The 23,384-nt window shown below is 64.9% G+C and overlaps 4 protein-coding genes across 4 annotated transcripts; 1 reads left to right on the top strand and 3 right to left on the bottom strand.

The window, feature by feature from the left end:
- Positions 1-1,266: 1,266 nt before the first annotated feature.
- On the bottom strand, positions 1,267-8,856 carry CILP2 (cartilage intermediate layer protein 2). Its single transcript, XM_056119683.1, has 8 exons — positions 8,678-8,856; positions 7,585-7,683; positions 6,767-7,039; positions 5,990-6,145; positions 4,732-5,010; positions 3,969-4,077; positions 3,698-3,855; positions 1,267-3,593 (listed from the first exon to the last, which is right to left on the bottom strand). Exons 1-8 carry the CDS (start codon positions 8,739-8,741, stop codon positions 1,267-1,269), a joined length of 3,465 nt encoding a protein of 1,154 aa, XP_055975658.1. The 5' UTR covers positions 8,742-8,856.
- Positions 8,857-9,191: 335 nt separating this feature from the next.
- Positions 9,192-15,188, bottom strand: YJEFN3 (YjeF N-terminal domain containing 3). The gene is made up of 6 exons (XM_056119487.1): positions 15,139-15,188; positions 11,942-12,050; positions 10,604-10,714; positions 10,367-10,480; positions 10,145-10,295; positions 9,192-9,432 (listed from the first exon to the last, which is right to left on the bottom strand). Exons 1-6 carry the CDS (start codon positions 15,186-15,188, stop codon positions 9,227-9,229), a joined length of 741 nt encoding a protein of 246 aa, XP_055975462.1. The 3' UTR covers positions 9,192-9,226.
- Positions 15,189-15,594: 406 nt separating this feature from the next.
- Positions 15,595-21,201, bottom strand: NDUFA13 (NADH:ubiquinone oxidoreductase subunit A13). Its single transcript, XM_056119315.1, has 5 exons — positions 21,047-21,201; positions 16,851-16,929; positions 16,061-16,132; positions 15,828-15,897; positions 15,595-15,744 (listed from the first exon to the last, which is right to left on the bottom strand). Exons 1-5 carry the CDS (start codon positions 21,138-21,140, stop codon positions 15,625-15,627), a joined length of 435 nt encoding a protein of 144 aa, XP_055975290.1. The 5' UTR covers positions 21,141-21,201; the 3' UTR covers positions 15,595-15,624.
- Positions 21,202-21,252: 51 nt separating this feature from the next.
- TSSK6 (testis specific serine kinase 6) lies at positions 21,253-22,993 on the top strand. Its single transcript, XM_056119314.1, has one exon. The coding sequence runs from the start codon at positions 21,802-21,804 to the stop codon at positions 22,621-22,623; it is 822 nt and encodes a 273-aa protein (XP_055975289.1). The 5' UTR covers positions 21,253-21,801; the 3' UTR covers positions 22,624-22,993.
- Positions 22,994-23,384: the final 391 nt, after the last annotated feature.

Raw genomic sequence — 23,384 nt, 5'->3', positions numbered from 1 at the left:
CTGCGGGGATCCCCTGAGCTCCTGCTTTGAGCCCCCATGATTAAGCTGGCGTGCAGGGAGCTGAGGGGGCCAGCGGGCTTGCACCCAGTGAGCAGTGCTGAGCACCCTCCCACTGGATTCCGTTTTGAAGATGCGGCTCTGACCGACTCCCCCCCCCCCCCCCCACGGCTCCGCTCGCACCCAGCACTAGGGGTTTCGAGAACCTCTGCTCCTAAAATCATAGAAATCTGCAAGGCATTGGCCAGGCTGGCCCTTCCCTGTGACCTGAGCTGACCCCAGATCTATCAGCGGGGGGGCTCCCACCCCCCTTTCCCTCCCTGAAGCTCGGGTGTGGAGTGCTGAAGTGAGCAGAACGAGGCCCACGGCGGCCTGGAAGCCTTTTGGCTCAATGGCTAAAACCGGGTGGGGGGCCTTGGAGCCCCGTGTTCCTCCTCTGGCAGTGGGTGGGGTCCGTGGAGTGTCAGCAGAGATGGGGGCCGTGTCCAGACCTCTAGCAAGGTGGGGAACAGGCGTTGGGCTAATGGTCACCCAACCCTACCCCGGAACGAGGGGTCAGTCCTGCCCTGAGCCCACAGCCTGGGCCTGGCAGCTGCCGGTGCCAACACTTTCTCCACGAAAAGTATTTGGCCCAGGGGCCTGACACCTCATCAGCTGCTAGAAGCCAGCCCCTATGCCGCGGGGGGAGCCCCCTGCCCTGAGGCTGCAGGGTTCCTGCCACACTCCATCTGATCTCTGCTTACTCGGGTACCCAGAACCCGGCATCCATGGAGTACCCCAGTCTGTCCCACAGCGCCTCCCACCCAGACAGAGGACAGCGACGCTGGGAAATGAAGCATCTTTAATGAACTCCCTATCCCGGCCTTCCCGAGGGGGGTCTGAGCACCACATGTGAGAATGACCAAGCCACAAGCACCAGTCCAGAAGCCCCTGCCAAGCCCCTCCAGGGCCCACTCCCCTTTCCCCAGTCTCCAGGCTTCCCACAATAAATAACCCCAAGGAAGAGTCGTGTGCCAAGGGCCGCAGCACTCATGGCCCCAGGACCATCAGGCTGAAGGTCAGGTCAGGGGTGCCCTAGGCCGGAAGCAGCCCCAGTGGGGCACCTGCCGGGACGGGGGTTTATCGGGGTCCCTAGCCCTTGATCAGCCACGTATTGTCATACGGGTGCCGACTCTGTCCATCAGGCGCCTCAGATCTAGCCTTGATCAATAGGGTGAGGGTGCCAGTGGGGGTGGGGGTGAGCCCGAGGATTGGAGTGCAGCCCCTCCCTCACGGCCGGGCCCTGCCCTGGCGCGTGCGTGGGGACCCCGCATCTCGGGTCTGCGTGCGGCCCATCTCCCTGCGGATGTCCCCGAGCGCAGAGGCAGGGGATTCCAGGAGCCTCTGGAAGAGGCTGGGTCTGCCCGCAGGGGGCTCTTTGCACTGGAAGGTGACGGCGGTGCCCGCGTCCGCTTTCATTTCCCGGGAGAAGCCGTCGGAGGAGCCATCGAAGCAGCGGCCGATGGCGATCTCCTTGGCCAGCCGGGGGCTCTGGTCAGTGACCGTGTACACCCCATAGTTGTGACCCAGTGGGTCCAGGGGGGCCAGCATGGCGAAGGAGGTGAGGTCATCAGTCGGTGCGGTGGGTGGGTGCCGGGCTAAGTAGTCCTGGAGGAGCGAGTTGACGGCCACGCGGCGGCAGCTCCCCTGGGGCGTCACGGTGACCAGCGTCCTGTCCACCTGGCGCTGGTCGAACAGCATCCCGCCGCACTTGAACTCCACGCAGGCGGCCGAGGTGCCGGAGCGCTGGGGGTCGCGCACGCTCCGGCTGTCCCGCAGGCCGTAGAGCTGCCCGCGGGTGCGGGGGTGGCTGCCCCCCGCGTTGTGGGAACGCACCATGTACTCCTGGGGGCCCCGCAGGCGCACCTTGAGGAAGCAGGCGCGGAACTCCTGCGGGTTGGGCCACCAGGCCAGCAGGTCCCCCGCCCAGGAGGCGGGCGCGCCCTCGCGGAACGGGACCACGTTGTACTCGTAGCGGTCGGCCTCGACTCGCGCGAAGCGGAAGTGGCCGTCGGTGACCGGCGCGTCCTGGCAGTCGCGCAGCCGGCGCCAGGGGTACACGGGCCCGTGCGACTCGGAGGGCTGGCCGGGCCGGGGCTTGGCGAGGTTGATGCGAATCCCGTTGCGCTTGTAGGCGGGGTCGTCGTGGTCGGTGCGCTGGTAGCCCAGACGGTCCAGATAGGGCTGCGCCACTCCGACGGCGCGCGCCGGGCGCGCGGGGGGCGGCTCCAGCTCCTCGCCCCCCAGCGCGGCCGTGATCAGCGCCGTGTAGGCGTCGGGCCGCTCGGCGTCGCAGAAGGCCGGCAGGCAGGCGCCGTTGGGGCCCGTGATGGCGCTGTCGAAGCGGCCCCAGGCGCGGGGGTTGGCCTCGAAGCCCGGCGCGGGCTCCAGGTTGACCAGCGTCACCACCACGCCCTCCACCTGCTCGTTGGCGTTGAACTTGTCGTTGCCGTAGGCGCGCACCTTGACGAAGCAGCGCCGGCGCTCGGGCACGTCCAGGTTGAAGAGGCGGCGCTCGCGCACCTCCACGCTGCCCACCAGGAACACTCGCTCCTCGCGCCGCGCGCGCGCTCCCCCCACCGCCCCCACGCCCTGCCGCTGGAAGCCGCCCTCCTCCTCCCACAGCCCCGTGTCGGGGTTCAGCGACCACAGCTGCAGCGCCTCGGCGTGGCCCGCCATGTGGATGTGCTCGGCGTCCACGCGCACCCCCACCGGGCCAGCCTGTAGCTGCTCGGCGGCGCCTGGCGCGCGGAGGTCCACGGAGAACATGCCGTAGGTGCGCAGCGGCGCCAGCTCCCCGTCCCGGTCCATGAAGCGCAGGTCGCTGGGCGCCGCGGCGGCCGACGCCAGGTCCCGGGGGTCCACGAACGTCACACGGGCCTCGACGGTGCCCTCGTAGGCGCGGCCCTCGGCGGTGCGGAAGGCCCCGGGCGGGAAGATGAGCTCGCCCAGCGGGGCCTGGTCCGCCAGCTCCCCCAGCGCGATGGTGTTGCTCTGGACTGGGTCCAGAAGCACCGGGGTGTGCTTCCGCATGGCCTGCACCACGTGGTACACTCCGGCCCCCCGAGGGTCGAAAGGCAGGACCCGGACCGTGTCCACGAACTCGCCACTGGGGTCCACGAACGTCACCACCAGCCGCTGCGTGGAGGGTACCACCTCGATGGTGAAGTCGCCTTGGTAGGAGGCAAAACCCAGGGGTTCCCGGCCCAGTAGGATCCGGGCAAAGCGCAGGGGCTCCCCGGAGTCGGCGGCCACCACGCGGCCGCGCACCAGCCCCCGCGGGGGCAGGCACTTCTGGCAGCCGCACTCGGCCACCACCTTCACCGGCAGGACTGCGCCGGCGCAGGTGACGTTCCGGCTCTCCAGGCGCCGCACGGAACAGCAGCGCGAGCCCGGGTCCCCGCACCGCTGGCCAGAGCCCGATGGGTCGGGACAGAGGGTGTCGGGGCAGAAGCCCACGTCCACGTAGGCGGGGCCGCCGTTGGGCTGGCCACAGTCGTCAGGGAGCTGGACCAGGTGCTCCCGGGGCCGCGGGTCGCAGGCTGGTTCTCCCGGCGCTGGGGAGTTGGGGAGGGCAGGGCATCAGCGGGGCCGCAGGGCGCAGGGCTCTAGCCCACACTAGGACTGGGGTCTCCCTGGGGGTCTGCTTTGGGGTGCTCACCCAGCACGGAGAGCCGGGCGGTGGCCGAGCGCACGGCGCCCGCGTCGTTCCAGGCTTTGCAATGGTAGGTGCCGGCCTGCTCAGCGCTCAGCCCCCGGAGCTCCAGGTGCGCCCCGGACCGGTGCTCCCGCCGGTCCAGCAGGGTCCCGTTGTGGAACCTGGGCGGTGGGGGCGACACCGTGGGGCCCCGGGGCTCCAGAGGGGCGGCATGCAGCACCCCCTCCCCAGACCCCCCATCACCCCTCAGAGCTGGGGCCCAGCCCCCACTCACCAGGCGTATTTCTTGGGTGTGGGGGTACCCGCGGCTTTGCAGCAGAAAGTCACGTTCTGGCCGGCCTCCCGCACCCGCGACTGGGGGTGCTTCACCAGGTAGGGCCTCTCTGGGGCCACAGGGCAAACATCAGCCCTTCTTCCCATCTCCCCCTCCCTCCCATGCCTTTCCCAGGACTCTACCCTCCGCACCTCACTTCTGCTAGGACAAACCCCACTTTTTTATTTTTTTTATTGTGGGATTAGGGGTACACCTGGAGTACTCAGGGACTACTCCATGCGCTGTGCTTGGGGCTCACTCCGGGTGGTGCAGGGACCATATGGTGCCAGAGATAATGACATGTAAGACACACGCCTTCACGCTCAGGTTTCCTGGCAGTGCTCAGGACACTCAGCAGTGCTCAGGGCACTCAGCAGTGCTCAGGGCTCCCAGCAGTGCTCAGGGCTCCCAGTAATGTGAAGCAGTGCAGAGCCTGGCTCAGGACTTGGGGCAGTGCCCTGCGGACTCATGCTCCCGTGCTCACTGCCCTTTGGTGTTTCTGTCAGTGCTTATGTCTACTCCTGGCTGAGCTTGGGGACACTTTTGAGCAGTACTGGGGCACATGCAGGGCTATGTCCCACCCGTGCTTGGCGCACTGGGCTAGGTCCCCAGCAGGGAAGTGTGTCTCAGGACCCTCGGGTTCCCTGTCACCTATCACTGCATCATCTATTTCTTTGTCAGCCCGGCTTGTGTCCCCGGGCACCCCCTGCCACGAGGGCCTTACCCAGCCGCTCCAGAACCAGAGTCACCACTGTGGACGTGGAGCCGTTGGCCTGGGCCTGGGCCACGCCTGCAGAGAAGCCGTCCATGCGGGCACTGACATTGGCCCGACTGCTGGAGCACACCCCAGGCATCTGGAAGGTCCCGTGGGCATCGCTGGTGGCCACGGTGCCAGGCCAGTCTTGTAGAGACACGCGGGCTCCCGGCAACGGTCGCCCCAATGAGGTGACCACCTGGCCCAGGAGGACGTGGTCGGGGCACACGCAGGTGTCAAGGTTGCACTCTGGGGGGACAGAGGAAGTGTGGCTATCCTTGGTTCCCCTGGGGGAAGCTTTTACTTTGGCGGGGGGTTTGTTCATACTCAGCAGTGCTCAGGAATCACTCTTGACTCTGTGCTCAGGGGACCATATGAGGTGTCAAAATGGAACTGGGGTGAGTCGCATGCACGGCAAGCACATACCCTCACAGCATCTCTCCTGCCTGCTGGGCATAGCGCTTCTTTACTGCATGGCCCCTTGTGCCCCCCACGATCCCCAGAGGCTGTAGGATGGCTCCCCAGGGCTCTGGCTGCACCCCCTAGTGGGGGGAAGGGAGAGGACTGTGTGGTCAGGGTCAGCTGGCTCAGGCCTGGGGTCAGAGTGGCGGAGGTGTGCTGGAGTGGTGACAGGAATGGCGAATCCCGGAACAGGCTCCTTCCAGCACACAAGCAAGTGTCCCCGTAGGGACAGGGGCTTGGCGAGGGGCTGGGTCTTGGACTCATAACAGTAGCAAACCCGCAGTTTCTCCACAAAGTGGAAAATTCCACTGGAAACTTCAGGGCAGAGGCGCCGGGAGGACAGAGCCAGGCCGGGCAGGGTGGGGACCCCACCACCCCATTGGCCACTCTGCTCCCCCACCCCGCCATGGGCTCGGTCTCCAGACCGTGTTTGTGGAGCCCAGGCCGGACTGGAATTTCCAGTCGCCTCCTGGCTGGCCTAGTGTCTGGCCCTGGGCATCGTGTTTGCCAGGGTGTTAGCGCGTGTCCTCGTGGGCAGGGATGTGGGTGTGGACTGCCAGTGCCACGCGCCCCAGTTCGTAACCAGCTTGTGTCTGCACGCACGGGGTGTCTGTACACTGGTCAGGTCATGCACACAGGGGATGCAGCCCAGCATGAGGGAAATACTCATAAAGGTCAGGCCCCGCCCCATCCACAAGCCCCCCCCCGCCCCGCCCCTGGAAATACCCACCCAAAGCCCCACCCCTAGGGGCCCTACCCCTCCTACCTGGGCAGGCAGGTCGAACGCACTTTTGTGCCTCCAGGGGACGCCCGGGACACCCATCCCCGTCTGGGCTTGAGCAGATTCTGCGGCGCATTCGACGGCCTGGCCCGCAGCTCCCAGAACAGGGACCCCACGGACCCCACGCGCCCCAGGTGACCTCTGCAAGGGTGAAGGGAAGCGGGGGCGACTCCTCTGTGAGTCCGGGACTCACTGAGCTCCTCCTCAGGGGGTACCTCCCCGTCCCGACCTGAACTCCCTGAGGTGAGCCATTTGGGACTCAAAACTGTCCCTTAGAGCTATGACAGAGGCACGAAGGAAGGCAGCGACTGAAAGCTGTGCTCCCGCTATTCCCCGCCTCTGTCTTCTAAAGATGCCCCCCTCCCAGGCGCTGACTCCTTGGGGACCCTGCTTCTAGGAGACCCTACTCCTCAACCCCCTGCCAACAATGTCCCATTTACATCACCTTCCCGCGGCCCCAGCCCCGTCCCTTCCTGCATCTTATCTCCGCCCCTCCCACCCGCGGCACCAATCCAGAACCCTTGCCCTCGGGGCACCCGCTCCCCAGCATCACTTATCTCTGCCTGGTGTACAGCAGCTCCCTAACTTCGCCCATCCGCCCAGGCCCCGCCCCACCGAGGCCCCGCCCCGTCGAGGCCCCGCCCCCGCGAGAACCTGCCCACTGCTGGCCACAGCCCTCTCTTCTAATCCCGCCCACCCGGGAAGCCTCTAGCCCGGCCCCGACCCCCACGCGCCGAGACCCCGCCCCGGCCCCGCCCTTACCGAGGGGGCAGCGGAAGCGCACGTGGTAGTTGGAGCAGCGGCGGCCGCGCGGCTGCTCGCGGTTCAGGCACCAGAAGCCGCGCGCGGGATTGAGGTGCACGCGCTCGCCCACGGCGGACGGCAGGGCCCAGTCGGTGGTGCGCGCCTCCAGCGCCAGAGGCCGCGGGCACACTCGCGCCGGCCCGTAGTAGAAGCGGATTGCCGCCAGGCTCTCAAAGTCGCCATCGCCGCCCGGGTGGTCCACGTTGAACCAGGATGTCCACTCGCTAGCCTCTGCGAGCACCGCACGCGCTAGGACCCGTGTCGCTGCCCGCCGGTCCCCATTCGGGTGAGCAGGACCGGGCTGCTGCTTACCCTCCCATGGCGGCAGGCTCCCAATCCCCAGAGCCCAGGGCTCACCCAGATACCCCAAGGAGGTGTAAAGGGGACCTTACCCCCACTGCCCAATGCCTCACTGACCCTTAGGTGTGGGCTGGGTCCTTTCATCAACCCCCACCCCCAAGATTCAGAATCCCACGTGTGAGGAAGGAAGGCAGCAAGAGGGGCTTCCAGAACTGCAAACTGGATTTCTTCCTGCAGCTCTGCTGGGGCGTGACAGAGGATGGCCCAGGTGACAGGTGCAGAGGCTGAACCACCAGGCAGCTCCGGGAGTGCAAACCCCAGAGGCAGGGCCAGCATTCCTACCGCCCCATCCACCCCACACAGCCGGGACAGCACGCCTCTTTGACTCAGATCTTTTGGGGACCACTTACAACCCACCCCCAGCCAGGGCTCGCACAAGTCCAGATCCAGGCCAGGCCAGAGCAAGGCTGACTCACCTTCCCAATCCTCCAGGGAGGGCGAGGGCTGGCCTGGGCCCAGGGACGGACCTTCGAGGCCCCAAGTCGGGGCTGTGGGCTCCTCAGCAGAGGTGCTGCCTGCAGGCGGGGATATTGGGGGGACACCCCTAATGAGCTACAAGATTGTCACCTCATGTCTTTCAAGAGGAAACAGGCTCAGGAAAGCCTGAACCCAATTCTGGCTGACCCTCCAAGGACTAACCACTTAACTCCTCCAGCAAGAAGCGTACCCACCCCAGCCTCCCCTGACCCATTCCTTCTGCTGCCCAATCTCTGTGTCTCCTGCACCAGTTTTCCGTTCAGCAGTGGTACCTTGGCCCCTCCCCATCCATCCATGTAGGGGAAATGACTGTGCCTTCCTCAGTTTACCTTCTTTTTTTTTAATTGCACAGTATGTATATGGAGGTTTTGAAGGGAAGGAGGGAGAGAAAGTGGGAGAGAGTGGAGAGTAACATGCTCAAGAGAGAACGGGCTTCTCCTAGGGCGGAGAGAGCCCGTACCCACACCCCAGCATCAGCCATGAAAGCATGAAAGTACACATCTCAAGAGGGGAGATGCGGGTGACACATGTGCTGGGCACCGCATGTACTTGGCTACATGGGTGCAAGCAGCACATGGACTCAGGCAGCATATGCGCTCAGTTTACCTACACCTGTGCTCAGGACGTAGGATGTCAGAAAAGCCCCCAAGTCTCACCCTTTCACCCTCATCTCCCCAGAAAAATGGGCCAATTCCTCGACCCCCTCAGAGTGTTCCAGAGACAGGAATCCCCTTTCCGGAGTTAAGTATGGGGGCGGGGGCATCTGACCCCTTCATCAGGTGTCCTGACCCCCCGCGGGGAGCTCGACGTACTCAGGGTCCCAACTACGCTGCAGGCGTCCCGGGAAGGAAGACAGGAGACAGGTCCCCTCCCCACGCCCTCGGTCTCCCCCCTCCCACCTCCTCCGTCCTGCCTCCAGCCGGGCCCGGCCAAGGGGACCCGGGCCAGGAAGATGCCGCGAGTCCGGTCCAGGAGCGGCAGCCCCCCATTCGCGCGCCTCGGAGGCTGGGTTGGGAGTCTAGGGCGTCTCACCTCGAGCCCCCGCCGGGAGCACCACGGCGACACACAGGCAGAGCAGAGGCGGCAGGAACGCCATGGCCGGGTCCGAGCGCCGCTCGCAGCTCTGGGCTCGGCGGCGCGCTCGGAGCAGACTCCGGCGGGTCGCGCGGCCGCGGGGTCTGAGGGCGCGGGCGGGGCTGGAGCGCAGGCCACGCCCCCTGAGACCACGCCCATCGAAAGGCCACGCCCCCGACCCGAAGAGACCTTGGAGACCCCGGGCAGCCTCGGGATGCGTCGGGATGCACCTCAGCCCGCTCTCCCCGGGGCCGGCGCGGGAGGGGGCTGTGCCGTCCGCCCGCCCCCGCCCACCGTGCTTCTCCGGGTCAGGTGGAAAGTCCCTCGGCGCTGCCCACCCGTCCTGAGCCCTCTCCCCCAGCGCAGGTACCCCCGACCCCTCCCGACCGCGCCCCCGCTGGGGAATGTCCACCCCCCTCTTCCCCTCCCTGTTCCCCCGGACGGCCCCAGCGCGCGCGCACACACACACAAGCCGAGGCGGGACTTGGCGTTTATTGTCGCGGGCGGTCACAGCGCGGCCACGCAGTCGGTGCCCGAGTAGCCGGGCAGGCGCAGCGCGAACTTGCGGCGCACGTCGTCGGGCACGAAGCGGCCGGCCACGAAGTGGTGGCGCCCGGAGAAGCGGCCTGCGCAGCGCTTGGGCGCCGCCAGTGACACCAGCACGTCGGGCCGGAGCCCGTCCTCCGCGTCGCCGCCCGTCTCCGCGTCCCAGCCTGGGGGAGGAGCGGCGGGTCACCCTCGAACCAGCCCTGCCTCCCCCTCCGTGCTGCGGACCCCCTGCCCAGGCTCCAACCTGGCCCCGGCCTCTCACCTCTTCCCGCCCCACTTTCCCACCAGCCGCCCGGCTCTGGGCAGACCCCCATCAGACCTTATCTTTACCCTCAGCGGTCTGTTCCCCCCCCAACTCCCTGTCGCCTCCTCCCCTCTGACTGGACACTGACCTGACCTCTCCGCCCTCCCCCCATTAGACTAAGATCCGGTGAGGCAGGACCCCACCCCCTCATTAGGCAACTGCAGACTCACATGTGCCTCCCCCCTCAGACTAGACTGCCTGCCTCTTCCTCAGCGCCCCCAGCAGGGGACACCCTGCTGGGACGCCCCAAGGTGCTGGGAGCCCCCAGATGGCCCAGTCACTCCCCAGGCGCCCAGCTGCCCCGGGTCTGTTTGTTCCGTCTGCCCTAATGGCTCCAGCAGGCCCGGGGTGGCAGCCAGTTTGGGTGAGGCCTTGGCCGGGTGAGCTCACGTCTGCCGGGGGGCCGGGGTGGGTGGAGATGACCCAAACACCCCCGCTCAGGGCCGCCAGCCGTGGTCATCCATCTGCGAGGGAAGCCTCCCTCTCTTGGCTGGGGAAACTGAGGCACAGAGTGGCCAGGCTCAAGGAGGGGTCGCCGGAAGCTGGGGTCTCTGCCCCATCCCCCCACCTGCCTGAGGGGATGTCCAGGCTGACGAGGGGGATGGACAGGAGCTTGAGCGTGGCCAGTGCCCGCGTGCAGGGGCCCCCCACCTCACTGGGTTCCACGCCGGGGCCCAGCACAGCGTCCACGACTAGCCCGTAGGCGTTGTTGATGAGCTGGACCTAGGAGGGTGGGCAAGGTGAGGGGTGGGGGGTACCCAGCATCCCCCCCTCACCCCACCACCGGCTCAGACCTCGGTGGGCAGGTAGGACAGGAAGGGGATGTCCATCTTCTCGCACTGGGTGGTCAGGTCGCGGTGCAGTGGCTCCAGAGAACGCGTGGGGTAGAAGATGGTGGGTTCATACTCCTGGGGGTGGGAGGGACAGTGCTGGGGCCCTGGCCAGGGTCCCCCCTTCCCCCCGTGACACGGGCACATTTCTGCTGGCCAGGGCGGCCTCGGGAGGGGCAGGCTGCAGGGCCCGCTACTCACGAACATGCGCAGATGCCGGGCGCAGACCAGCCCCACCGCCCCGTTGTGCTCGGGGCCGCACACCACCAGCACCGTCCTCTGCTTCCGGGAAAGTGCGGGCAGGGGGAAGACCTGGGGGTGCAGACCGGGGCTCAGGGGGGCTCGGGGAGGGCTCCGCCTGATAGAGGGGGGCGGGTGGAGGCTGTGTTGAATTTTGTTTTGAGCTAGAGGGGGGCTGCGGCTGTGCTCTGCGCGTTGTGCTTTGGGGTGCAGTGCTCTTGCCTCAGGCTCCGCCAGGCCCAGAGGGAAACTCGCCTTCTGGCCTCGAGGCTCCGAGGTCTGTTTACCCTCCCAGCTGCAGACTCACTTCCACCGTTTAACATGCCTGGGGTTCCTGGCCCCGCCCCTGTCCAGCCTGAGGCCCCTCCCAGAGGCTCCATGGGTGGGGGCAGGGTACTTTTCCAGCCCCAGATGCTCCCTCTGCCCCTCTCTTCTGCCTCCTTTTCACCCTCCTGCACCCCTGTCTCCATCTCTGCAGCTCCACCTCTCAAGCTCACTCTGGTGCCCTGGCCATCACCCTATCTGGGGGTTTGTGGGGCCCACCAGGCAGTGCTCACTTGGCCTGGCAAGGGGCAGGGATCAAACCAGGGCTCCTGCATGCAAAGCAAGAACCAACACGGAGCCCCACCCTATGGCTCCGCATCACCCCCCCTCCTCATGGGGGCTCAGAGGGTGTGGCGCAGCTGTCCTGACTCAGAGCACCCCAGACTCTGGCCGAATCATCTCCTTCCACACAGCGACCACGCCCCTTGGGCTGTCTCCTCCCTGGGGGCCTGACCTGTGGCCCCATGGAGTTGGGTGACTAGATCTAGAGGGTGGGGCCTGAGGGCTTTGGGGGACACACGATGAAAGGGCTTTCAGGGTCAAAGTGGGCGGCGGGGCTTTGCTCCTGCAGCTCTCCCGGGGGTGCATCATTAAGAACGAGGGCACTGAGGGAGAAAACACGCGCGCCCGGAAAGTGTTTTTCAGCGGGGCGCTGGGGAGGGGAGACGGGGGCGGGCAGGCGGCTCCAGGGCGTTTCTGTTTATGAGCCCTGTGAACGGGGCTCTCGCCCTACCCGGGAACACGCTGACGTCGCCCGTCGGCTCTTGCGGGCACCCCGCAAGCTGGGGGTTCACCCCGGAGCGGAAAAGTTCCTCCTCCCACCCTGGACCCTGACGGCTGCCACGCTAGCCTCTGGACTCAGTTCTCCCGTCCTTGGGGCTGATTAGACAGGAGCCCACATCCCCCCACGCCCAAGATCCAGGGGGTGGCAGAGCCCTGTCTCTGCTCCCCAACACTCATCCCCGAGCCGCGTACCTTGGTCACTGCCACCGCACTGGCATGTCCACACAGCTCCGCCAACTGCTGCCGCCCGAAACGATAATCCTCCAGCAACTCCCGCTCCAAGGCGGCCGCCTCCGCTGTGCTGGGGGACGGGGGCGGGGTGTAGAGATGCTCAGAGACCGCAGCGATAACGGGGAGTCCTCAGTACCTGATGCGCAGCGCGGGATTGGAGGCGAAGCCCGGGGCGGGGGCGCCCCCTGGTGGCCAGAAGGCGCACGACGGCGCTGGGGTTCTCATGCCCCGAAGTGCTCGGTTGTGTAGACAGGTATGGGGGCGAACAAAGCGACAGCTCAGAACCTGAGCGCAGCAGCGTACTTTGACAGAGAGGGGCGGATGCGTAGGGTGGGAAAAGGGCCCTGAGCGAGCTCCAGGACGCTGGATGGAGCCAAGTTGCATGGAGGACTGATGAGGAAGGATGTTTTACTTTGGGGGCCACTCCTGGCAGTACTCAAGGATCACTCCTGGTGGGGCTTGGAGGATCAGATGGGGTTCTGGGGACTGAACCCAGGTAGGCTGTGTGCAAGGAACTTTCTGGTTTTTGGCAGTGCTCAGTGACCATATGGGGTGCTGAGGATTGAACCTGCATCGGCCATGTGCAAGGCAAGTGTCCTTCCTGCTGTACTAGGGCCACAGCTGGGGATGCTGGGCGGCCCGTGCAGTTTGAAGCTTGCCTCATGCTTATGGGCTGCAAAGGACTTTGGTTTGACCACTCTTTGGGTGCAGTGATAAAACTGCTGGGGCTAGAGAGAGAACATCGTGAGGGAGGTTGTTGTTCAACATGTGTGAAAACCCAAATGGCGCTGGGAGCCGTGTTCAGAAAACAGGAAGAATTTTAGGGTGGGGGCTAGAGCGGAGTGATAGTACAGCAGGTAAGGTTCTTGCCTTGCACGCAGCTGACCCAGGTTCGACCCCCAGCATCCCATATGGTTCCTTGAGTACTGCCAGGAGTATATTCCTGAGTGCAGAGCCAGGAGTACTCTTGAGCACCGCTGGGTGTGGTACCCCCCCTCCCAAATTTAGGATAGTGGGCAAGAGGAAAAAGGCAAGAGTCTGGGCAGGCGTGGGATCTGCATGCAGGAGGCCCAGGTTTGGCTCCAGCACTGCAGATGATCCCCCAAACTGCCTGGGAATCTGAGTACATAGCTAGGAGTGCACTATTCTAAAAGAGGGGACTGGAGCGATAGCACAGTGGGTAGGGCGTTTGCCTTGCACGTGGCCAACCTGGGTTCGATTCCCAGCATCCCATATGGTACCCCGAGCACCGCCAGGAGTTATTCCTGAGTGCAAAGCCAGGAGTAACCCCTGAGTACCGCCGGTGTGACCCAAAAAGCAAAAAAAAAAAAAAAAAAATCTAAAAGCTGGAGTGGTAACAGAGCGAGTAGGATGCTTACCCTGCACGCAGCTGATCTAGGTTTAATCCCCACCACCCCTGTGCACTGCCAGGAGTAATTCCCAAGTGCAGAACCAGAAGGAACTCCTGAGCACTGCCAGGTATTGGCTCCTCCCCTAACTTGGCCCCCAAATCTAAGGATCAGAGACAGTGGAGGAACTGGAGCAAATTGGCCTTCACCCGGCCTTTCCTAGTTCAGTCCCTGGAAACCAAGAGTTACCCAGCAGCACAGAACCAGGATCAAGCTTTGAGTTCTGCCAGGTGTGGCCCCCCAAACAACAACTAAGGATGGCGCCAACATGGAACATGAAACCGACCCAAATCGGGCAACCTGGGGCTGAGAGGGAGCCTCGTGAGGCGCTTGTCAGCCCAGACATCTTGGGTTGGGGTGCTGACACCCCCTTCCCACTGGGCATAAGCATGCTGAGAGCCAGGCCCACCGGAAGCCCATTTAGTACCTCCCTTGCTATCTCCGGAGCCGCAAATGCTGGGAAGCAGAAGCGAGGCTGCAGATGGCACGGGGTGTGTGTGTGTGTAAATTCTCCACGAGCAGACCACAGCATGGTCAGGGAGGGCTCCCTGGAGGAGTTGGCCTAGTGTGTAGCAAGCAGGAAAGTGCAGGTGGCAGGGTGCTGGGGTGGGGGCTAGCTCTGCATGTTCAAAGGAAGACCCTTCGGGCCCACAGGGACAGGGTGATGTGTCCAGAGGCTGGAAACTCAGTGCTGGGCGGCTGCAGCAGGCCTGAGTTCTCTGCAGCTGCAGGGGTGGAGTGTGAAGGGGCAACGCCCGCTTGTGTCCCGGGAAAGAGCATCAGAGGTGAATCTTGCTCCTCTCACTACTGACAGCCCTGGGTGCTGCCTCCACATGGAGTGGGGGCTGGGGATCACCCACTTCTCCTGGACTGACCAGGGGTACTGGGGCAGTGGGCGGCCCCCCAGGGGCCCGTGGTGTCCAGAGGGGGTGTCAGGGAGGCGGAGGTGTTCTGGCGTCCTGACACTGCTCCTGTCGCCCCTGCACCTCCACCCACACAGACCCGCAGTCCGGCTCCCCTGTGCCTGGACCCGACCACCCCTTGTCCCTGACGTCCCCTCAGCACAGGCTGTGGGGGGCTTTGAAGGCTGGAGATTCAGACTCCACCGCCATTCCCCAGCCTTCTGGGGTGCCGCAGGAACTCACAGGCGATTCCGGTCCCCGCCCACGCCCAGGTACCCCAGGAGCCTCCAGGTTCCGCCGCCTCCTGCACCTGCTCCAGCGGTGCCCCCGCACTCCGCATGGCAGGGGGCCCCTCTGGCCCCTTCCCTGGTGCTGCCCTCGCCCCACCCGCGTGGGCTCCACACTGAGCTGCTGGCGGGTCCCTGCCGAGAGGCGAGTCCGAGTCGGCCTGAGGTGGGGACCCCCGGGCTCCCAGGAGCACACCGGTGACTTCAACCCCCAAATCCATCAACTAACCGGCTGCAAAACGTGCTCAAAACCCGGGGTTCTGCTCAGGCTTGCTCCCTCCCTGCACCTGGTGCGTGCGGCTCCCCGCTCCTGGGGGCAGAGGGGTTCGCCCAGCATTGGGACACACACGGTGGGACCTAGGGTGACGATGAATAATTCGGAAGCCGTTTCCCCAGCAACGGAGCTTGGCGTTGGCGGCTGCACGCCCGGAGAGCGCCGGAGCGCCGGGTGCTCCCCGCCACCCCCTCACGGCCCCCGTAGCCCTGGGGCCCCAGCTGCCTCCAGGGCTGTACCCCCAGACCACCCCGCCCCTTCGCAGGGAACCCGGCGCCCGGCCGACCTGAGGAAGCGCTGCTCCTCGGGTGCCTCTGCTGAGTCGGCGCCGCTCATGGCAACTGCGAGCTCCGGGACTGCTACCGCGCGGACTCGGGCAGAGCTGCTACACCAGCGCCTTTTAAGTCAGACTCCCGCCGCCCACTCGGGAGCCCGCCAATCATCAGGCGCCGTGAGGGCGCTCTGCGCACCCATTGGCCATAAGCCTGAGCAGGCTTAGCCCTTCTGGGTTAACCCTTTGAGGTGTAGTTCAGGCCCGGGGCTTAGGCGCCCGTCTTAGAGCCCGGGTTCTGGGGTTCCTGGGCCTGCCTGCAGGGGCTCAGCCAAGTGTAAATAAGTGCAGGGGAGTTTGGGGTCCCTCGCACAGTAGCTACATGTCACATAACACACACACGCAAACACGCAAACACAGAAACCACCCTGGGCACGCAACTGGGGATGTCCAGAGCCTTTATTGTCTTGGGGGGGGGGGGGGCCGGGGGTGGCCGCACCCCTACGAGTACCAGATGAAGCCATAGGTGGAGTTGACGATCTCATCGGTGGGCCGCATGGCATACAGCTCACCCATCAGGGGGTTCACCCAGCGCGTCGTGTGGAACACGGACTCACCGACCTGTAGGCAGAAGGGGTGCAGCCAGGTAGGACGTGGCTCCTGGACCCCTGCGCCCTACACCCCCCATCCCTGCCGGGACCCACCTTCCAGTCAGGCACGTCCTTCATGATGACGGCCTCCTCCTCCAGGTTCTCACGAAGCATCTGCAGCACCCTGCAGGGGAGCGGGGGCAGGAGGGCCGCTCAAACTGAGCCCGCTCCTCCAGGAAGCCTGCTCTGACAGATTCCCCGATTCCTGCTGGGGTGCAGGGGTGAAAGCAGCCCCCCCCACCCCCATGCATCATGATTGTCAGGGTCTTCCAGCACCCAGGTCGCACCTCCGATCCTTCTCAGCCTGAAGCAATGGCATTAGCGCGATGCGGGCCTCGAAGTCCTCAATCTGCAGGCGCCTGAAAGTCACACCACATGTGTGGGAGCAGCCGCCAGCAGGGGTGCTGAGGCAGCACAGGCGCTGGTCCCCAATACTGCTGGCCCTGAGGGCTTCGGTGTCATCCCAGGCAACAAACCTGTTTCTGGGCTCATCTGGGGGTGCCACCTCCCCACCCCACCCCACCCCCAATGCCTGAGCTCGGCCGCACTGTAGGACGGAGTTCATCTGGCAGTGAATCAGTGTGTCTCCACTTCCTCGGGGGTGCCTGGCCCCGGTGGGGGGTGTGGGGTGCGCAGCAGGCACCAGCGCTCTCGCGACCTCTCCTGAGCTCTGCTCCCAAGTGCTCAAGAACAGAGCACTCCCTGTCTGCACCCGAGGCGGGCGGACACTCGAACCTCTGGTAGCCAGCTCAAACTCAGGGGGAAGGGGCGGCTGGGGTCACACTTGGGGAGCTCAGGGTCACTCCTGATTGCTCCAGGGATCACAGAAGCCTGGCCAGTGGGGTGCAAGGCGACTGGCCGCCTCCCCCACTCCCAGGCTCTGACCCCCTCACCAGCTTTTTTCATTTTGTTTGGGGCCACGCCCTGCGGTGCTCAGGAGTTGGTCCTGCTCAGGTGGTGCCTGGAGTCGAATGCCCCCCCCCCCCCCAAGATGTGCTCTCTCAGGCTCCTCACTAGTTCTCCTGGAGGGGCAAGCCCAGCTCCCCCTGCTCCAGAGCCGGGGCCCCTCAAGCCCACCTGCGCTCGCGGTTCCACTTGATCATGGTCCAGTAGCCGAAGAGCAGGGTCCCGATGCCCACGGCGAACATGCTGTAGCCTGTGTGCGGAGAGGCAGCTCTGTGGCGGCTCAGGGGTCCCCCAGGCCCCCACTTCCCAGCCGGTTTCCCGGCCTGTCCAGCAGGCACTGCTGAGTGCACACCTGAGGCCTGGGGGGGGGGGGGGTCCAGCCCTCCACACCCCCCAGCTGCTGGAAGTTTCTTTCCCAGGCAGCAGGCTGGTGCTCACTGGGCGAGCAGTGGCTTGGGGGAGTCTCTGACCCACAGAGGCTCTGGATGCCAGGCCGGCTCCCAGGGCCTGGCCCCAGGGGGCTGCAGACACAGGCTGTGGCCTGCAGGGCCTGGCCCCGCGGGGAGGCGGACAGCCATGAATATTTACTGAGCAGAGGCTTCATAATCCTGACTGACACCGGGGCCTGCGGCAGGCCTGGGGACGGGGTACAAGGGGGGGCTCAACCCCTCCACCAGGCACAGGCCCCCGCCGAGAGACCTGAGTGCCACCCTCCAACCTCCCCGCAGAATCACCTCTGGCCCGGGTCTCAGTGCTCCCCATTGCCACCTGCTGCACGAGTACCCCTCACCCCCAGGACCACAACCTGCTTGCCCAGAGTCTCAACTGACCCCCTCCGCCCCAACCCCACAGCCACAGGGCCTGTGAAATTCACAGACGATGCAAAGGACCAGAATAGCCACAAACAATTCTGGAGGGAACAAAGTTGGGGGCCTGGCACTCGGCGCCCACAGCTGTGTGTATGTACAGGCAGCCGCGGGGGCACAAGGCGGGACGCTCGTGCCGCCCCAGCCGTGGGGCCAGAAATAAACTCCCATTTACGGGCGGTTGGTTCAGGACAATCCAGCGGGAGAACAGCCGGATCAGCACATCGGGCCGGGCGGGCGGTGCTCCTGCCACCCCACGCACGAGCCCAACTCAGGGACCCAGACCCCCCACTCTGCCGCCTTCCGGCTCTGACAGCAGAAGTGCAAGGGAAGGGCCGGTGCTGGGGCATTCCGCAAGCCAAACCTCAGGCCAGAGGAGCTAAGACCCCTCCAAACAGGAGAAAGAACTGGCAGAGCCTGAACAGGAGGGGGAACCCCAAGCAGTCACACGGGGTGCCCTGGGGACTCTCCCTACGGGCCCAGCCCGAGGCTGGCACTGAGCAAACAGACACACAGGCGACTGCAGAGTGAAGTGGAACCCTGCATCGCCGGGGAGGGGTGCAAGCTGGGGGCTCCCCTCTTCCTCCTCGGAACATTCCAGGTGCAGGCGCGGCAGTGCGCTGAAGTGAGGGTGCTGAGGAGAAAAGCAGCTCAGCCTGAACTCGCCAGGCCACACACCGGGAAGGCGTTGCCCACATGGTCAGCCATGCTCAGCACCACCAGGAGCCACCCCCGAGATCAGAAGACCCCTGCACACCACTGGGCGTGATCCCTGCGCACCGCTGGGCATGATCCCTGAGCAGCACTGGGAGCGATCCCTATGCACCGCTGGGAGCGATCCCTATATCCCTTTGGAGTGATCCCTGAGCACCTTTGGGAGTGATACTTGAGCACCACTGGGAGTGATCCCTGCACACCTTTGGAAGTGATCCCTGAGCATCACTGGGAGTGATCCCTGAACACCACTGGGAGTGATCCCTGCACACCTTTGGAAGTGATCTCTGCACACTGCTGGGAGTGATCCCTGTGCACCGCTGGGAGTGATCCCTGAGCACCTTTGGGAGTAATCCATGAGCACCACTGGGAGTGATCCCTGAACACCTTTGGGAGTGATCCCTGAGCACCACTGGGAGTGATCCCTGCACCCCTTTGGGAATGATCCCTGAACATCACTGGGAGTGATCCCTGCGCACTGCTGGGAGTGATCCCTGAACACTGCTGGAAGTGATCCCTTCATCCCTTTGAGAGTGATCCCTGAACACCACTGGGAGTGATCCCTGCACCCCTTTGGAAGCGATCACTGCACACCGCTGGGAGTGATCCCTGAGCACCAGCGGGTTACTGCTGAGCCTACCGCCCACTTGAGGAACCTCACCCCAGCATCCATCAATGGCAGATGGATACACAAGTCGTGCTCCTTACATGAGGATGTGAGTGGGCCCTGAGTTGGCCCCAAGACAAGCCCTTGAGTGTGGGTGCGTGGAGCAGAAGTGCCCATTGGACCCGGGCAGCCCCTGCTGCGGGCAACTGCACATGGGAACAGGGTTCGCTTCAGGGGGTGAAGGTTCTAAGCTCGGATCTCGGTGATGGTGGCAGGGTCTGGGACCCTTGGAACGGGGGAAGCACATGGAACGTGAGTTCCAATGGGGTGAGAGGAGGGGGCACTGTGTGTGTTGCAGACGACCATGGCTCACAGACATGAGGGGGGCCCCGGGAGGGACTGCACCTGCGGCTCCCTCTGCCCAACACTGGGGTGCATGTGAGGGTGCAGGCAGAGCGGAGGCAGTCACTCCACCGCCCCGAGACCAGCAGGCCAGAGCCCCGCACACTCATGGCACCCACGCACTGCTTGGCCTGGGCTCGGGACTTGGGGCACACGGGGGCCCTGTGTGAATGGACTGGGGAAACGGACTCTGGGTTTCTTATGTTCACTTGAGGGCTGCACCTGGCCACTCAGGGCTGATTCTCCTGGAGGCGGCTCAGGAAGGGGGGCTGCGGGGTGCCAGGAATGGAACCATAGTCAGCAGTGTTTGAGGCGAGCTCCTACCTGTGTGCTCTCTGGGGCCTAAGAAATACTAGAGTGTTCAGGGGGTGAGCAGGGAGGGGGGGGGCTAGGGATCACTCTGCAGCTTGACTGAGCACAGGACAGGGGAGTCCCCACAGCCGGTGGGAGGGCAGTCTGCTCGGTGGGCTTTCTTCCCTTGGATTCTGTCCACGACCACCCGAGATCAGGCACTAGGAAGTAAGTCTAAGCTCCAGGCATGTGGTCGACTTTTGCCTTCACTCCCTGGACAGTACAGGGCCCTACTGCAAACAGGCCAGATGCAAACAGGCCAAGTCCAGTGACGGAGAGAGGTCACTCAAAGCAGTGGCTGTCACTGCCAGTGCATAGCCCTGAGAACTCTGGAAATCATCAACTGAAAGTAAAGGAAGGGCGTGCACAGGCCAATATTTTTCATTTTCATTTTATTCTGACCACACCTGTGATGCTCAGGGCTCACTGCTGGCTCTGAGCTCAGAAATCACTCCTGGTGGTGCTGGGGTGGGGATAGGGGTACCCTATGGGATGCTGGGGATGAAACCTGGGTCAGCAGCATGCAAAGCAAGCACCTACCCACTGCATCATCATGAGACACGTGCCCAGAGACCTGGGCATCTCTCAGGGCCTTGGAACCAACCCACCACCCAGAATTCCGAGGGAGGACAGTTCTTGGGGGGGGGGGGGGGGGGGAAACGGGACTCTCTCTCCGATCCAGCGGTCAGATTTAGCCTACAATACATAAGGTACTTGAGGGGCGTCTGCCTTGCAAGTGGCAAGCAGGGTTTGATTCTCGATATCCCACTTGGTCCCCTGGGCACCGCCAGAGGTAATCCCAGAGTGCAGAGCCAGGAGTCTGCCCCGAGCACCGCGAGTTTCCACCGCTGGCTGACTTCACCGTTTCACCCACAACCTACTCCCCGACGCCCCTCTGAATTGTTTTTCCTTTACTGAGGCATCGTTTGGATGGGATGCAAATGCCAGGGATCTGAACGGTCAAGTTCGATTATTTTTAACAGTGCGTTCCCTCTGCACACAGGAGGCATTTCCCATTCCCGTCAGGCCGGAGCAGGGAGTCAGAACACCGGGTGCCGTCTGCCTCCTCTTCCCAGGTAGTTTGCAAAACTCCTACAGCAGCGGTTGCCGGTCACCGTGCGCGCGTCTGTCCGTGCGCTCCTGCGCTGGCCGGGACTCCCGCACCCGGAGGCTCCGAGACCTCCTCGGGCTCGCGAGGCCGCCGCCGCCTCCCCCGAGCCTGTCCCCGCGGCGTGACGGAAGCGTGGCCGACTGCTCGGCCTCAGTTTACCCGCGTGAACGGGAGCGAGAAAGAGACCGACCGCGCGGGGCCGCGGACCTCGCTGCGGCCGCTACAGACGACCCCGGCTGCGCCTCGCGTCCCACGGCGGGTACTCTTACGCCTGCCCGCAGCCCCACCCTGACTCCGCGGCGCAGGCGACACTGACCCGACAGTCCCCGCCGCGGAAGGTTCCGCTTGTAGTCGATGGGGCCGTAGCCCCCCGGAGGGGGCATGTCCTGCTTCACCTTCGACGCCGCCATCTTCGCAGCACTCGCGTTTCCGGCCGCGAGCGGAAGTGCGTCACGGAGGTAGCCGCCATGTTGAGCGTGGCGGAAGTTGTCGCGCGGGTTCGGGAAGGGTTCCGCGGATGTGACGCTAGAGCTCGTTGGGGGCGTTTTGGTCTTATCAGAAGCGTCAAGGGTCCGAGAGGACAGGTCATCCGGCGAAGGATTTTCCTGTTGTTCACCTGTCGGTGGGCTCTGCAAGCAGCCTGGGGTGCCACGTGGTCAAGGCTCGGGGTACGAATGTGGCGGGCGGGTCCGGACTCACAAGCCACCCTACTGCCAGGCACTAAATCCTTTATCAGCTGGTGGTCGGGACCTCTCTCTCTAGTGGCCTCTGGTCCGAAACTGGGCCACTCAGCGAGGATGAGTCACAAAGCCGGACTCTCTGGGGGGGCGGGTCGCGTGGGGCGGGGTCTCGTTGGGCCCCCTCCCAGAGGCGAGGTGACGCCCGCGGTCACTTCACAAGGAAGAAATTGTTACCAGGGCGATAAGGCCCAGTGGTTGCGGGGCCCGGGGAGTGGGCACATGGGGGTGCGGGGGTGCAGGTGCCAGGCGCCATGGGTTAGGCCCGAGATCGGAGTCCGGCCGCCCCCCGACAGCCGCCGCCTCCTGCTCCCCGTGCGCCCCAGGCGCCACCATGTCGGGCGACAAGCTCCTGAGCGAACTCGGCTATAAGCTGGGTCGCACAATCGGCGAGGGCAGCTACTCCAAGGTGAAGGTGGCCACGTCTAAGAAATACAAGGGCACGGTGGCCATCAAGGTGGTGGACCGGCGGCGCGCGCCGCCCGACTTCGTCAACAAATTTCTGCCGCGGGAGCTGTCCATCCTGCGGGGCGTGCGGCACCCGCACATCGTGCACGTCTTCGAGTTTATCGAGGTGTGCAATGGGAAGCTGTACATCGTGATGGAGGCGGCCGCCACCGACCTGCTGCAGGCCGTGCAGCGCTGCGGGCGCATCCCCGGCGGCCAGGCGCGCGAGCTATTTGCGCAGATCGCCGGGGCCGTGCGCTACCTACACGACCATCACCTGGTGCACCGCGACCTCAAGTGCGAGAACGTGCTGCTGAGCCCCGACGAGCGCCGTGTCAAACTCACCGACTTCGGCTTCGGCCGCCAGGCGCATGGCTACCCAGACCTAAGCACCACCTACTGCGGCTCGGCGGCCTATGCATCGCCGGAGGTGCTGCTGGGCATCCCCTACGACCCCAAGAAATACGACGTGTGGAGCCTGGGTGTTGTGCTCTATGTCATGGTCACCGGCTGCATGCCCTTCGACGACTCGGACATTGCGGGCCTGCCGCGACGTCAAAAGCGCGGCGTACTCTACCCCGACGGCCTCGAGCTGTCCGAACGCTGCAAAGCCCTCATCGCCGAGCTGCTGCAGTTCAGCCCGTCGGCCAGGCCCTCGGCCGGGCAGGTCGCGCGCAACGGCTGGCTGCGGGCAGGAGACTCGGGCTAGCCCCGCTGGGGCTCCCGCCGCCGCCCTTGCACTGTGCACGCGCGCGGGCTCCGGGGGCCTGCAGGGCCTCCGCGCGCCACAGCGCAAGCGCACTTTCCCTTTTACCCCATCCCATCCCCTCCTTGTCCCTCTGCGCCTGGGCCAGCGTCGCCCCCGCGCGGAACCCAGCTGCTCCTTCACGACGCCTAGAGCTGGGCCCCCCAGACGGCCTCCGCAGGGGCGGGGCGAGCGGAGACGTCGCACTGCGCATGCGTGGAACAAGCGGGGCCTCGCGGAGTCGGCGCCTGGAGGAGCCACCGAACCGTGTGCGCGCAGAGGGCGAATTGCACTCGGGTCGCTATCCCGCGGGGCCTTCAATAAACTCGCTCTTCCTCGCACCTGCTTCTGGTGACTTCCCCTCCTAGGGAGCAGCTTCGGAAGGGCGTGCTCCCTGTTTGTATTTTGGGCCACCCCTGGTGGCGCTCAGGGATCGCTCCTGGCGGGGCTCGGGAGACCCTATGTGATGCCGGGAATTGAACCCGGGTCTGCCAGGTGCAAGGCAAGCTCCCTGCCGGTGTCCTGTACTGTCGCTCCGCTCCCTCCCTGTTCAGCGCCAGGTCTTGTAGGAGCTGATGAGCTGATCTCTGCACTGAGGCTGCTGAATGGGCTACCCCCGCCCCTCCCCACACACACCCGGTGAGGAGGCGGCGGCGGGGTGCGTGAACCGTGCATTTGCAGGTGGGAGTGGAACACACAGGCACCCATGTCAGAGCACTGGGGCA

This window comes from Sorex fumeus, unplaced genomic scaffold (genome assembly GCF_029834395.1).
Source record: "Sorex fumeus unplaced genomic scaffold, SorFum_2.1 ptg000041l, whole genome shotgun sequence".
Classification (NCBI taxonomy): Eukaryota; Metazoa; Chordata; class Mammalia; order Eulipotyphla; family Soricidae; genus Sorex; species Sorex fumeus.
This window is presented reverse-complemented; position numbering and strand designations above follow the sequence as displayed.